This window comes from Lipophrys pholis, assembly GCF_963383615.2.
Source record: "Lipophrys pholis genome assembly, chromosome: 18".
In the NCBI taxonomy this organism is placed as follows: Eukaryota; Metazoa; Chordata; class Actinopteri; order Blenniiformes; family Blenniidae; genus Lipophrys; species Lipophrys pholis.
Window position 1 is genome coordinate 10,656,456 of NC_137646.1, and position 12,397 is coordinate 10,668,852.

At 39.5% G+C, this 12,397-nt stretch overlaps 1 protein-coding gene and 1 long non-coding RNA gene across 3 annotated transcripts in view; one reads left to right on the forward strand and one right to left on the reverse strand.

Annotated features, from left to right (window-relative positions):
• The first annotated feature begins 49 nt into the window (after positions 1-49).
• Positions 50-12,397, forward strand: part of rasl11a (RAS-like, family 11, member A) — a 13,303-nt gene continuing 955 nt past the window's right edge. The window contains exons 1-8 of one of the 2 annotated variants that reach the window (XM_080486530.1): positions 50-628; positions 3,308-3,364; positions 3,493-3,575; positions 6,028-6,068; positions 6,150-6,279; positions 7,838-7,913; positions 10,050-10,126; positions 11,995-12,397. The exon at positions 11,995-12,397 is cut by the window's right edge and continues 955 nt beyond it. In XM_080486530.1, coding sequence (XP_080342656.1) covers positions 472-628; positions 3,308-3,364; positions 3,493-3,575; positions 6,028-6,068; positions 6,150-6,279; positions 7,838-7,913; positions 10,050-10,126; positions 11,995-12,141 — 768 coding nt within the window. In that variant the 5' untranslated portion in view covers positions 50-471 and the 3' untranslated portion in view covers positions 12,142-12,397. The remainder of the gene's footprint in view (positions 629-3,307; positions 3,365-3,492; positions 3,576-6,027; positions 6,069-6,149; positions 6,280-7,837; positions 7,914-10,049; positions 10,127-11,994) is intronic. The other variant, XM_080486531.1, reaches the window with a different exon arrangement.
• The window catches only part of LOC308123834, an 8,579-nt gene continuing 8,054 nt past the window's right edge, over positions 11,873-12,397 (reverse strand). Inside the window, exon 3 of the long non-coding RNA XR_013936262.1 lies at positions 11,873-12,137. This is a non-coding gene — a long non-coding RNA (uncharacterized lncRNA). The remainder of the gene's footprint in view (positions 12,138-12,397) is intronic.

Genomic DNA, 12,397 nt, shown 5'->3' on the forward strand with positions numbered 1-12,397 from the left:
TGTGTGTGTGTGTATTTTGGGTTTTAGTATCTTTGTTACCGTCTTAAATGAATTTGTCAGGCTCATGGGGTCTGATGTCTCCTTGTGTTCAGCAGCATGATGATCATAATGTCAGTGATGTCGGTCCTGTCCAGTCTGGTCTCTGGGGGATTCTCTGGGGGACGGTTCAGTCTCCAACCCTCCCTCTAGTCTCTAGTCAGAAGCATCTGGAACTGCTGCAGACCGGATTACTTTTGTTTTTCACAAACTCATCGGGAAGTTTATACTTTGAACTGGAGCTGGGATTCAAATGACGAGAAACTGTTTGTGTTTTCCTTGTTTAACTTCAGTTTGAGGCTCTGCAGGAGTTCTTAGTCTCCCTGCTGGGGTCTCCTGGACGATCCGGAGCGACTTGTCCTCTGGTTTCAGGGGTTTGGGCTTGTTTGTCCCTGTTAAGAGCTGATCTGACAGCGGGGGCAGAGGAGGAGCTCAATGCGTCTGACTGGAGACTCTGCACCGGGAAACATGAGCAGCGGCGGGTCGGGCAACTTTCTGCTGGTGCCCATCCCGGAGTACCCCCTCCTGGACTGTGTGCCCAACAAGACCGTCAAGATCGTGGTACTTGGGGCCAGCAACGTCGGCAAAACCGGTACGACTAGAAACTCACTTCCCATCACACACACTGACATGAAGCTCTCAAGTTTTGCTTCCCCACAATGAGGCTGTTTGGTGGCAATGCGAAGCTTTAACATACAAAACTGAAATGATTTATGGGACTTCATGCAACACGACACGAGTTTATTATGATGGGAAATGATTCGTGCACAAATAGGAAAAAAATGGTTGCAGTAACATTTGTGACCGACAGAGGGCGACAAATTGCACTTTGTAAAAGTTAAAAGTCATTTTTATACTTTCCTTTTCTATTTGCTTTATACTATTATGCTGTTTCTAAACTAAAATAATCACTGATAGAGCTCGTAATCACTTTCTTAAGTCATACTGTAAAAATCACATTAAAAGAGTTAAAAAATACACTTTAATAAAACTAACATAACATATCAAAGTGTTACAAAGTAGTGTGTGTGCGTGTGTGTGTGTGTGCGTGTGTTTCTTGCTTCTTGCTTCAGTCAAATGATGTACTTTGGTATGGGTATTTTTCTTTATTTAAAACATTTTACAAACAAAAGAAAATAAAACAATAACGCCAGTACTAAAAATAATATGAATAATATGACAGTAATGTTATTCTTAATAATCATAACAGATGCAGATGTGCAATACATGCAATTAAGCAGACAAACCAAAATGCTACATTATTTTGAATGTCATAGGCTTACTATCATGTTTGCAGTCAATGTAAAAGCCTCGAACTCGCATTCAGCAAAGAAAATCGATTATTGTTTATGGATCTGCACCTTTATCCCTTTCATTTTGAAAGTACAGGAAATCCAGGGTGTATTCCACATCAACCACATTGTGTTTAAACAGAGTGAGTTTAGATTTCCATTCCTAGTGTGTGTGAGTTTGACCGCTCTACTTTATTTAATCTAAACTCACTTATACAATTGATCCCACATGAACACAGTTTAATCATCATACAGGGGAGATATGCGCACTTTGCTATGTTGCTGCTACTGAAGCTGATGTTGGATCATGTCTAATCTGTCGGTGATACTGAATTAGATGACTTGAGAAAAATCAGACACATGAAGCAATTAGTGCAACATATTAAGGTGCAATTGTCAATTAAATGAAAAATGTTATCGCTGTTTGTTGCAGAAGAAGGAACCATATAAAGATCAGTTTTGGAAAACCCTTAGTGTATTTACATTTAGACAAACTTTATAATTGGCTTCTATCAGTATCCTTAAATAAAAGTCGGCCTTCTTTATCATTTACCGTAAAAACCCTGGTAGAAATAATAACTATGCGTATCCAACACACTCCCTTTCTTTTTATCGCCCCCTCAACATAACTCACAGTCTTCAAGATCTGTGTTCAATTTGTCATCTTTAGATTACGCCCCGTGAAATTGAAAGTGCATGAAATATCACGTCAACATCGGCCTCTCGTGATTTTCTCTGGTATTTTAGATCGTGTTCATAATTCTTTTTATGCAACTCAGATATACAGTATCTTTGCATTGACTTTTTATCCCTTCTTACATCAGTCAGCATTTTATAATAGTTTAAAATAATAAAGGGAGTCCTTTCCTAAGTTTGCTCAAACAACAGTTCTAACGTCTTGTCAAGCACATCTGGGTTTTGTTCTCCTGGCAAATCTAACGGAGTTAGCAGGCTAACCAGCTAGCCTCAGTCTTGTAATACTGCTTTGTGCCACATGGTGGTGTAGTAAGTCACTCTAGCTTGTCATAAGTGGTCTAAGTGGAAATGACTAAGTAAACACAATAATTCCAGAAGCACTCGGCATGTTCATACCAAATGGATGAACGACTGCTAAACAAGGCCAAAAGCTTGCACACAATGCCTTTAAAAAAACATTTTTCTGAAAAAATGTAAAGCAGTCATTCAGGATTTCCTACTCAAATAAAGTGAGGACGCTAAATGGCTAGCCTCAGACCACAAAGCCTTGTAATACTACTGTGTACCACATGGTGGTGTAGCGAGTCACTTTAGCTTCCTGCCTTTCTTGGGTTCAGTGGGCAGGACGAGGCACAATGAAGAGGAATCACTGATGTCTGAAGACGTTAGAAACTTCAAATTCATAGCAGACTGGATCCTCCAGTGACTCCAAACCTCAAGTTGATGTACAAAAGTGACAAAGAAAATCTTGCATATTGTACATGTCAGGCAGATTTCACTAATAAAGTAAAAATATAATTATTTTTAGACTTTCATGTAAGATTTTCATGAAGTAAATCAAAAGTGACCCAGTAAATAAACTTGAATTGTGCTAAAAGCAGTTTTTATGTGTCTCCAGCCGATAGTAAGGCTTCTGCAGATGTACAGCTACTGAGGATTGGATTAGAAGTTCAAAATCAAACAGAGCTACTGAAAGTACACAAGTACCAGAAGCCAAACAGTTAGAGATACTACACGAGGCAATAATTTACAGACAGAAGATGACGCAGCATTAGTGTTTCTGTTTGCAGACTGTGGGCACAGTTTGTTTGGTACACGTCGTCCACGTCAAAGCTGAAAATCTAAAATATGTGTCAGGGGAAAGTGAAATTCCAGCTGCTCTTGGTCAGAGCTGAGTGTTCGGTGGGTTAGTCGGTCACAGTAGCTTAGTTAGAGACTTTTAAAAACTCTGAAAAGTTGTTCGACGCTAAATCTGATTCACAGTTTTCTTTGTGTCTTTCAAGCTCTGATTGTCAGATTTCTGACCAAGAGGTTCATTGGAGATTATGAAGCCAATACGGGTACGTTTCTCTACACACCTGTATGCTTTTACCGGCCGAGCTCTCTTCAGCTTGTTGCACAAACACACCATCGATCCATGCATTCAGCCATTCATTCATCCACCACTTGAAACTGTGTGCCTCTGCAGGAGCTCTCTACTCCAGGAAGGTCTCGCTGGACGGGGAGGAAGTGTCGCTTCAGATCCAGGATACCCCCTGCGTGGCTCTGCAGGTACCTCATCGACACCATCAGAGAAACATGCAGTATAAATAGAAACAGCAGGATGAAAGTGAAACAGAGAACTGGCCTTCAAATGAGCACATTTACAGCTAAAATGCTGATTGGGGCGTTTCATCTTATTTTCTATACATAAAGATGTGCAAAACTGTGCAAAAATATGTTGCTTTTTCACACAGAGAGGCTATGTGATCGCAGGTTACTTCCTTGTTGGGAGGAAAACTAACTTTTATAGCTGTTGTGAGTTCATGAGTCAATTTGGGGTGCAGATTTGAAAACATGTAAATTTAGATCAGTGAGAAGAAAAAGCTGTGTGACCGGCATCCGGTTTGCCGTGTGAGTCGCAGGAGATTTTCTCTCCACTTCTCTACATCCCATAATAAACCCTCTCCTCTCTCATGGCGCTACTTCACCCACAGACTGTTTTGCTCTCATGAAATAAATGTGGTTTTCTGGTGGAACCATTGTTTAGTTTGAGGTAATTTGTGGCACAAATGGCTGATTGGCTTTGAGACTTTGTGGGAATCACAACACTTCCTTTTACGGTTTAGTATTTTCTACAGAAATAGTTAAAACCTACTGTTTCAGGAATGTGTGTGTGTAGTAATAACTACATTCTGTAGCCCTAACTCTAACCCTGCATTCTGTGACACATGTTGATGTAGAATCAATGCAAACTGAACTTGAGTTAACTTTTTCGTTGAAATGAATTCATTAATCTATTAATTTCAGATATGATATATATTTTTTTAACATGTGCAGTCATATATACTCCATCTACTCAAATTGAAAAAAAAAAAAAAAGAATTAAAAAACTCTTTATGACTTTCTTGTACTGCTGCTTATCCAGGTCCCCATGTTAAGACAGTCAACTTAAACTCTCAGAACAATTTCAGGAATGTATTTGGAGTCAAGGGACTGACCTCTGGATGATCTCCTCACCACCGATGACTCTAATGAGCACAAAGTGCCGCCGGGCACCCCCCCCCCCCCCCACCTCCCTGGACCCCACCTTGGGGCTGCTCATTTCCTACTCTGGGTGGAGATAACAGAGGGCGAGGAAGGTCCCTCCTGGCAAGTTGGCGCGACTCTGCTAGATTAGATAGAAGGAACCGATGTGTGGAGGCGAGAGGAGGCGGAGAAGTCACTTATGGATGCAGTTACTGAAGCTGCAGGGCAAGATATTCTGCTTGACGTGGATGAAGTTAGTAAGAAACACCTGGGTGGTCCAGTTGGTTGGTCGAGTCCCAAGCAGCTGGCACGTGTCTACAAGCAGCCATTTGTCTTTGGCAAAGAGCCCTTTTTCAGGCGGCACCCACAATAAAACTCTCCTGAAGCAGTTTCTTCTGTGTTTATTCATGAAATACAACACAGCAACGAGAGAAAAGATAATCACGCAACCTCAGTCAGCGATGAATTAACAATCATATGATTTACGAAAAGAAAGGGACAGTTGACATATTTGCTTTCAAGAAAATCTGCAAAATACCTCCCAAGTAATCAGTGAAAACCTTCAAAATAAAAGCAATGGACACTTTCTCCTTTAACAACCTCAGAGCGAACAAAGCCTCTGGACCCCCGTATGGGACCAATAGTTATAAATAGCTCCCCGATATTAAAGCCTGTGGGATGGAGTGTCTTCACAAATCTTGTCCTAAACGGTGTCGTCCAATATCTAATTTTTAAACAAAAAAACACTGTTGGCGACAAATTCATAAATTAATTTCTTGTGATGCGTGATTATTATTGAACTTGCTGATGTCACATTGACACATTAAAAGGGTGAAGATTGATGTTTCAGATCTTCTGGTTTCCATGGTAATCGTTGATGGCCTTTTCAGTTTCACCAGTTGCTGCTCGTTACTGGAAATTGGAAAAAACAAATTATCTGTCATTCATAAACAAAGCACTTAAACTTTCTTTTTTGTACTTTGTTTATTAAAACTACCCGATTCGCATTTATAGTTTCATTCAACACAAGTCCAAAAATGTCCATCTAACTGAAAGTAGAAAAAATAATTAAACATATATGATTATAGTATCTTGTAATGTAGGTTGAGAACAAAGCAAAATACTTGTAGGGACCCCTGCTTTACTTAAAATGCCTAAAATGGACATGTGTAACACAGTGTGTCCACAAATTGATCAAATTCCTAATAAAAAAAATTAGTTTTTTAAACATGTCTGATAAGCGTGTTGGATTATTTTCACTAAATGAGTGATTGTTGGAGATTGTTAGAAATGTTGTGCAAAAAAAGTTGATGATTTCTAAAGTGATGAAGAGGAAGAGACACTGGGCCTGGATTGGGGGTATACCTTCCAAGTGTTGCTGTATTGAAAAATCCAACCAGGCCGTAGTGCTCAGTTCACCTCATGCAAGTGTAATAATACTAATAAAAATATCTATTATTTGCATGCTTCATTCTTGATGCCGGTGTTTTCGCAGGACAATGCTGAAGGTCTGTACTGCCAGGAGCAGATCAACAGGTCAGCCTGGACTCACATGAATACCATCCTGGATTAAAATGACTGTGCAGCTAATTTCTCCTTTGCTAAACGGACTTTCAGGTCGATCTATTGGGCCGACGGCTACGTGCTGGTTTTCTCCATCACAGACCACAACAGCTACCGAACCATCCAGCCACTGTATCAGCACGTCAGACGAATCCACCCGTCTGGAAACATACCGGTCATACTGGTGAGTTTGTGTGTAAACAATATCGCAGTGGTGGCCCGTTAGATATGTGAATCACAGACTGATGTAAATTATATTTTGTCCATGAATAATCATTATATAACGGTCTGTCTGCTAACTTCCATAGCTTCTCCCCCGGCTGCGCTGTGTGTAGTTTCATATTAAAGCTTTTAACCAATCACATTTCAGACGTCACTCGGTGCCAGGGTATAGAAATCTGCCTTCATGGTCAGTTCTGGATGGAATGAAATGGATCCAGTTAAGAAGAAACTAGAATGGGTACTTGGTAGAGAGCATACATTCACCATCGCCACATTTGTCACCATGGAAACCAATGGATTACAAGGTTATTTGATCCACCCCTCCACTCCTTCCATCATTTGTCAGGGTCATTTGAATTGCTTCATGTTATCACTGTTTGACACTGATGTACACACATTTTACAATTTTCATGTGACCCCCCTGATGTTTGACCCCCAACGGCTAACCAGGGTGATGATGTCACTGCATCATCTGGCATATCAGAGGATAGGGAATTGAAAACCTAACAGTTTGGCGTTGGTTTGACGCCAACTGGATTAAAACTAACTGTGTTACGACGAAAATACGATTTTGTCCTTTTCGCGACCTTGACTTTTGCCCCTCTCTGAAAATTTTAATGCAATACATACATACATACATACATACATACATACATACATACATACATAACAATACAAATAAATACATGGACAAAAACAACCTTCGCCCCAACTTTCATTGGTGAATGTAACTAAGTGGAGCTTCTTCAGTCTTTTTCTGGCGAAGGTAAAGGAGTTCTGTGACACCATTGAGTGAGAAAGGAGCCAATGTGAGGGACTCCAGGAGGCCACTGAACGCAATGCAGGCGCTGCGAGCTCAAGAAGAGGACCAGCGCAAGATCCTGTTACGTAGTACAACCGACTGCACAGCAGGATTCTGGACTAGATTATTTGACGATATAGTAAATCTTCACCTTCTTTAGCAGAAAATTCTCAGTAACAGACCGCTAAAAACTTCTTGATGAAACTGAAACCCCACAGAGTAATCAAACTATTCTTGAAGAAAGAAAAGAGGATTGATTTTGTATACAATTAATTAGGATTTTAAGTGAGTAAAAAGTTGCTATTTCCTGAATTTATGATGTTATTATTGATGCTTTTTTATGCAGCTGTAGCCAGTAGAAGTAGACTTGTGCCCTCCGGGGTTGTTTCTAAAGTAAAGGAATTTATTGTGGCTACACCAGAATCTATCTGCGATGCAACCACTCTTTATACTGCATTTCTGCTGATAACCTGGTTTTTAAAGCCAGAAAATAGTGATTGTGTTGTTGATTCAGACTGAGCACTACTGAAGGCCTGGATGTGAAATACACGGCCCGCCACTGCAATATTATAATCCAGTGTTTGAGTTGACTCCACGCAGGTACACAGTTATCTCCCCTGGGCTTTCCTAATGTGGAGCAGACGAGACCATTTTCCTACTCACCCTAATCCTATAATCCTATAATCTAACCTATTTTCTAACCCGTAATCTGTTGCAGGTTGGGAACAAGAGTGACCTGCTGAGAGCCCGACAAGTGCCTGCAGACGAAGGAGAGACGTTAGCAGCCTCACTGGGTTGGTCAACTTCCTGCTGACGTTCGCAAACAAACACAATATTTAACTAATTTAAGAAGCAGACGGACTAGAGAGTCAAGGTTATGGGAGATTAGGATTCCATTAAGTAATATTTCTGTCGGACAAGGTGCTCACCGTTTCAGATTAGGCGATTAGAAGAATTGATAATACAGTGATATGGCCATGATCACGTTATCAAACCTGATTGAAAAAAAGTTACACAATAAAAGTCGTCCCAACATGTGCATTTTTCCGAATAAAATTCTCAAAGAGAACTTTACATTCAAGCATCTTAACAAGTTCAGAGTTTTTCGTTATCCTAAAAATCTTGTATTAACAGAATTATGAGATATATCGCGTGTTTAATACTTTTTTTTACTCAAGCCTAGTAAAAAGCATTACATGGCCAATGACTTAAAGAATTTCTCTTTTCATTTGCTAGTAAAAACAGATAAAACCACACTTTCACCTCCACTTGTAGCTCACTTTAATGTGTCTCATCTGTGGCTGCTCTCTACAGCACAGTCAGAGGTTTGCCCTGTTAGTACACTCTGTGAAGAGTCGAGTTACTCCGATAACACTTTATTCTGCTCATCTTATCTCGAGATAGAAGATTGAATGAAAATTACAAATAAAAGAAGCTCAGAGTAAAGTTAAGTTGTAAGTATGGACATAAAGTAAGAATTTTCTCTGTGTTTAGCTGGAGAATAGCTGGCCCATGTCCTTTACTATGCGCTGTTATTATGACAAAAAAAAATCATTAATGAAAAATAGATTAAAATTCTAATTCTTTTCATAAGAGTCAATTATATAAAATAAAATTAAACAAGTCTAAATTTAAAAGATGTTTTTAATTTTGTTGCTCTTTATCGTAATTATTTTAACACAGTAATGAAAAATGTTCAATTATGTGCAAATCTGAGACATAAAATGATTCAATAATTTACCTTTTCACCAAGAAAAAAGTTGAAAAACATTGAAATTGTGGAAATGATTTTTAGCCGGCAGATCAAATGCAAATGCAAAACACAAGAATAATCTAAATCAGGGAGTCTGCACCATGTTGATCTTCTGTAGTGGCTCCCTGCTGCTCCCACCAAATTATATCTAAATAACCATTAATCTTCTTTATTTTTAGCCACTTTAGAAGGGACTTTTAACTCTTTGCTCAAAAGGGATTCTAGAACAAGCACGACTAAAATGGCTAAAAATATATGACTCCACACACAACCCAGTTATTCTACCAATAGCTACTGAACAGTTCACACACTCCAGATCGCTCAGCATTCAGAGAAATTCCATGGAGTTGATCAGAGAGGAGGATGTGCTTGACTACTACTACTATAATAAAAATGATGATAATAACAATGACAATAGTAATAATGGTAACATCAGCTGAAACATCTGCAATTAAAACAACTTTTACTGACATGCAAAAAACACGCGACTTGGTTTGACCTGCTGGTCTGATTTTTGCCCTCGGGGTAAATAATTAAGGACCCCTGTCCTATTACATTTACAGGGGTGGGGGCGGGGGGTCTTCAGGGTCGATCTTAAATATGCAGGGGGTTAAGTTTAAGAACCACTGCTCTAGATATTGGCTAGATTTTCTAAAAGAAAAAAAACACCTGAAGAAATAAGCCAAAATTGCTAAAACAGCTAAAATGTCAAAATTATGTAAAAGAAATACTGAAAAAGGTTGAAACCTCAAAGTTCAGGTAGTAGAACTAATGAAAATGCAATGAAACTTTAGAAATGCAGCATAAACACACAGTTTATGTTCATATATGAAAACTATATGTGAAACTTTAAGGGCTGTGCCTCATTGTAAAACTTTAATGTGTTCTGCGGCTCCAGTTGAATTTGATTTGATGGAAAGAGAGAAAAATGGCTTTTTTGGTGATAAAGGTTGCAGACCCCTGAGGTAAACGCATCGTGAAGCAGGGATTTCAAGTAATATAAAGACTTTTATTTTCTGAAACAACAAAACTAAAGTTTAGATTTGAATTGCCGTCACATTGCTTGGGAATTGCACGCCGCCCCTGTGCACTGCAACTATATTGGTCGCGATACTAAATGGGTGTGGAATGCTGAGTGTTATTGGGAGATAAGCCTGAACTGCTGCTCTGCTCGCAGGGGGAGTTTACTTTGAGGCCTCGGCCAGAGAGAACCACGAGGGAGTCCACGCAGCCTTCTTACATCTCTGTCAGGAGGTGGGATCCTTCTTGTTTGTCTTGACTTGATTTGTTAGTCCAGGATGTTTGATGTTGTCAGGTTGTGGGATCTTCTGATGGACGTTCAGACGATTCTGTGGGAATGCTTTCGAGGCTGCGTTTTCCCACTGATGCCCAGAAAATACAGAAATACCACGTTTGTCTTTTTGGCCTAAAAGAGTTATTGTAACAACCCAAAATGGGCCCTTTGTATATTTGTTTTTCTGATGGAGCACTACCAGTTCTGTGCCCTGCGGTACTTCGCATTTTGGATGCAACTTACTTCCTTTTTTAGTGTAGTAGGGATCAGATTCCATATCCTTGATTTATAAATACATAAAAAAAAAGTACTTTAAACATGCACTCATTAATATTGACATTAATGGCGAATGTCAAAGTTGTTGCTTTATGAACCAAATGAGATTTACTGTTTAAATGAAAGTTTTCCAGCAGCTGAACTCAGCGATTTAACGTCTTTCAGCACCTTGTTTAGCCCCCACAAATTTGTTTCCATTAATCACAATTCCAGACGAGAACACAGTGAGGCGGGCAAAGGGACAGACATTAGCGTCAGGATTCGCTGAATGCTTGAGCTGCACTGGCTTCCAGAACAATATTATATATTTTAAATCGTAATGGCTGTTCGACAATGTAGTACAGTGATTATATTGTAGCTCTGGTAAGGCGTGTAATGAATGGGTGCATGATGGTATTATAACACAACCTGATCTAACCAGGGTGAATTCATAGCAGGGTGACCAAATAATAACCTGAACACAACAAACACATTTATGTCCTCAATGAACTCAAAGAGAAAGTCCTGGGGATTAAACTGACAGCGCCACCGGCAACCCACAGCCACCATCAGAAGCATTTCAGACTGCCTCAAAAAAATCTAACTAATGTAGATTTTTGTAGTTAAAGTCATCGCTTCCAAACAGCGACTATACCAATGACAGTTTTAGCATTTGGCACATAAGCAAAGCAAAACTAAAAAAGTTCTGAGGGAGTAATCTGTCTGTTTACCTGTTAACTCCTCCATATTCACCACAGATCTGCTATATGTGCCATTATGTGCTGAGCAGGAAACGTACAGTGACTTTTTAGTGTATCTTAGCAGCAATCAACAGTTCAACGATTAACTGTAAGTCTGTATAAAAACAAAGAGTTGCTGCAGATTTAAATGATGAAGCACTAAAGTCATCACTTTCAGCTTAGTCTTTGATTTCATCATGATATAATCTCATTTGACATCAATATATATCCAAAATTAAAATACAATATACATATATATATATTTTTTTATTTATTTAACCTTTATTGAACCAGGAAAACCTTGTTGAGATTAAAAATATTCCTGTCCTCCTGGCCAAGACAGTTGTCAGTCCATTAAAAAAGTTTCAGAAAAAACAGTAATTATATATATATATATAAATAAAAAAAAATGTCAATACATTAAACAACAGAGAATCAAGGAAAGACATTTTTAGAAATTCAAAATTTGCAATTAAAAAAAAAAAGTGTTTGCCTCCAAGTCATTAACAAGTTTTTAAAAGAGACTAGTGAAACCAGGGTTTTCAGTTTCAGGTCTTTTTGTACTTCAGTCCAAGCAAATGGAACCTGAAGGTCTTTTTTCCCAGCTCAGTCCAGACTTAAGGAACAGGCAGTAAAAGAAGAGCACCACTGTTTTATCATACTACTATATAACCTAAAAGTATACGTTTATTACTCTATCATGCAACATACCTGTGAAATAGTGGAGGGATAAATATTTAGTTTATCCGTGTTTGTGTCTTTTGATGGATTTCTGACCTGATTAGTTTAAATATAAAGGATCTTCAGACTCTTGCTCTTCGTTTCCCCTCCAGGTGATCCGAGCACTGGGAGGTGGCAACGGGGAGAAACGGAGGGGAGGCCTCCACTTAGCCAGGCCCAAGTCTCCCAACATGCAGGAGCTGAAGAGGAGGTTCAGGCAGGTCCTCTCCTCCAAAGTCAAGTCGGCCACCACCATCTGATGGCGGGAACAGACGACAAATGAGAGCAGGCGGCTAAAAAACAAGCTCACAAGCCTCTGAGGAAATAGTGTAACGACAGGAGGTTTCAATAGACGTGACTTTGAGGTCTTGGAGCCGTTAACGGCCTGGAAAGGCCTGACTTCTCCTCGGTGATCAAAGAGTTTCAAAGATCAGGATGAGGCTGCAACAGATGTATGGATAAAGACTGAATGGAAGAAACTGGGGGTCGACTCGACCTCCTCCCCGGCTCAGCCGC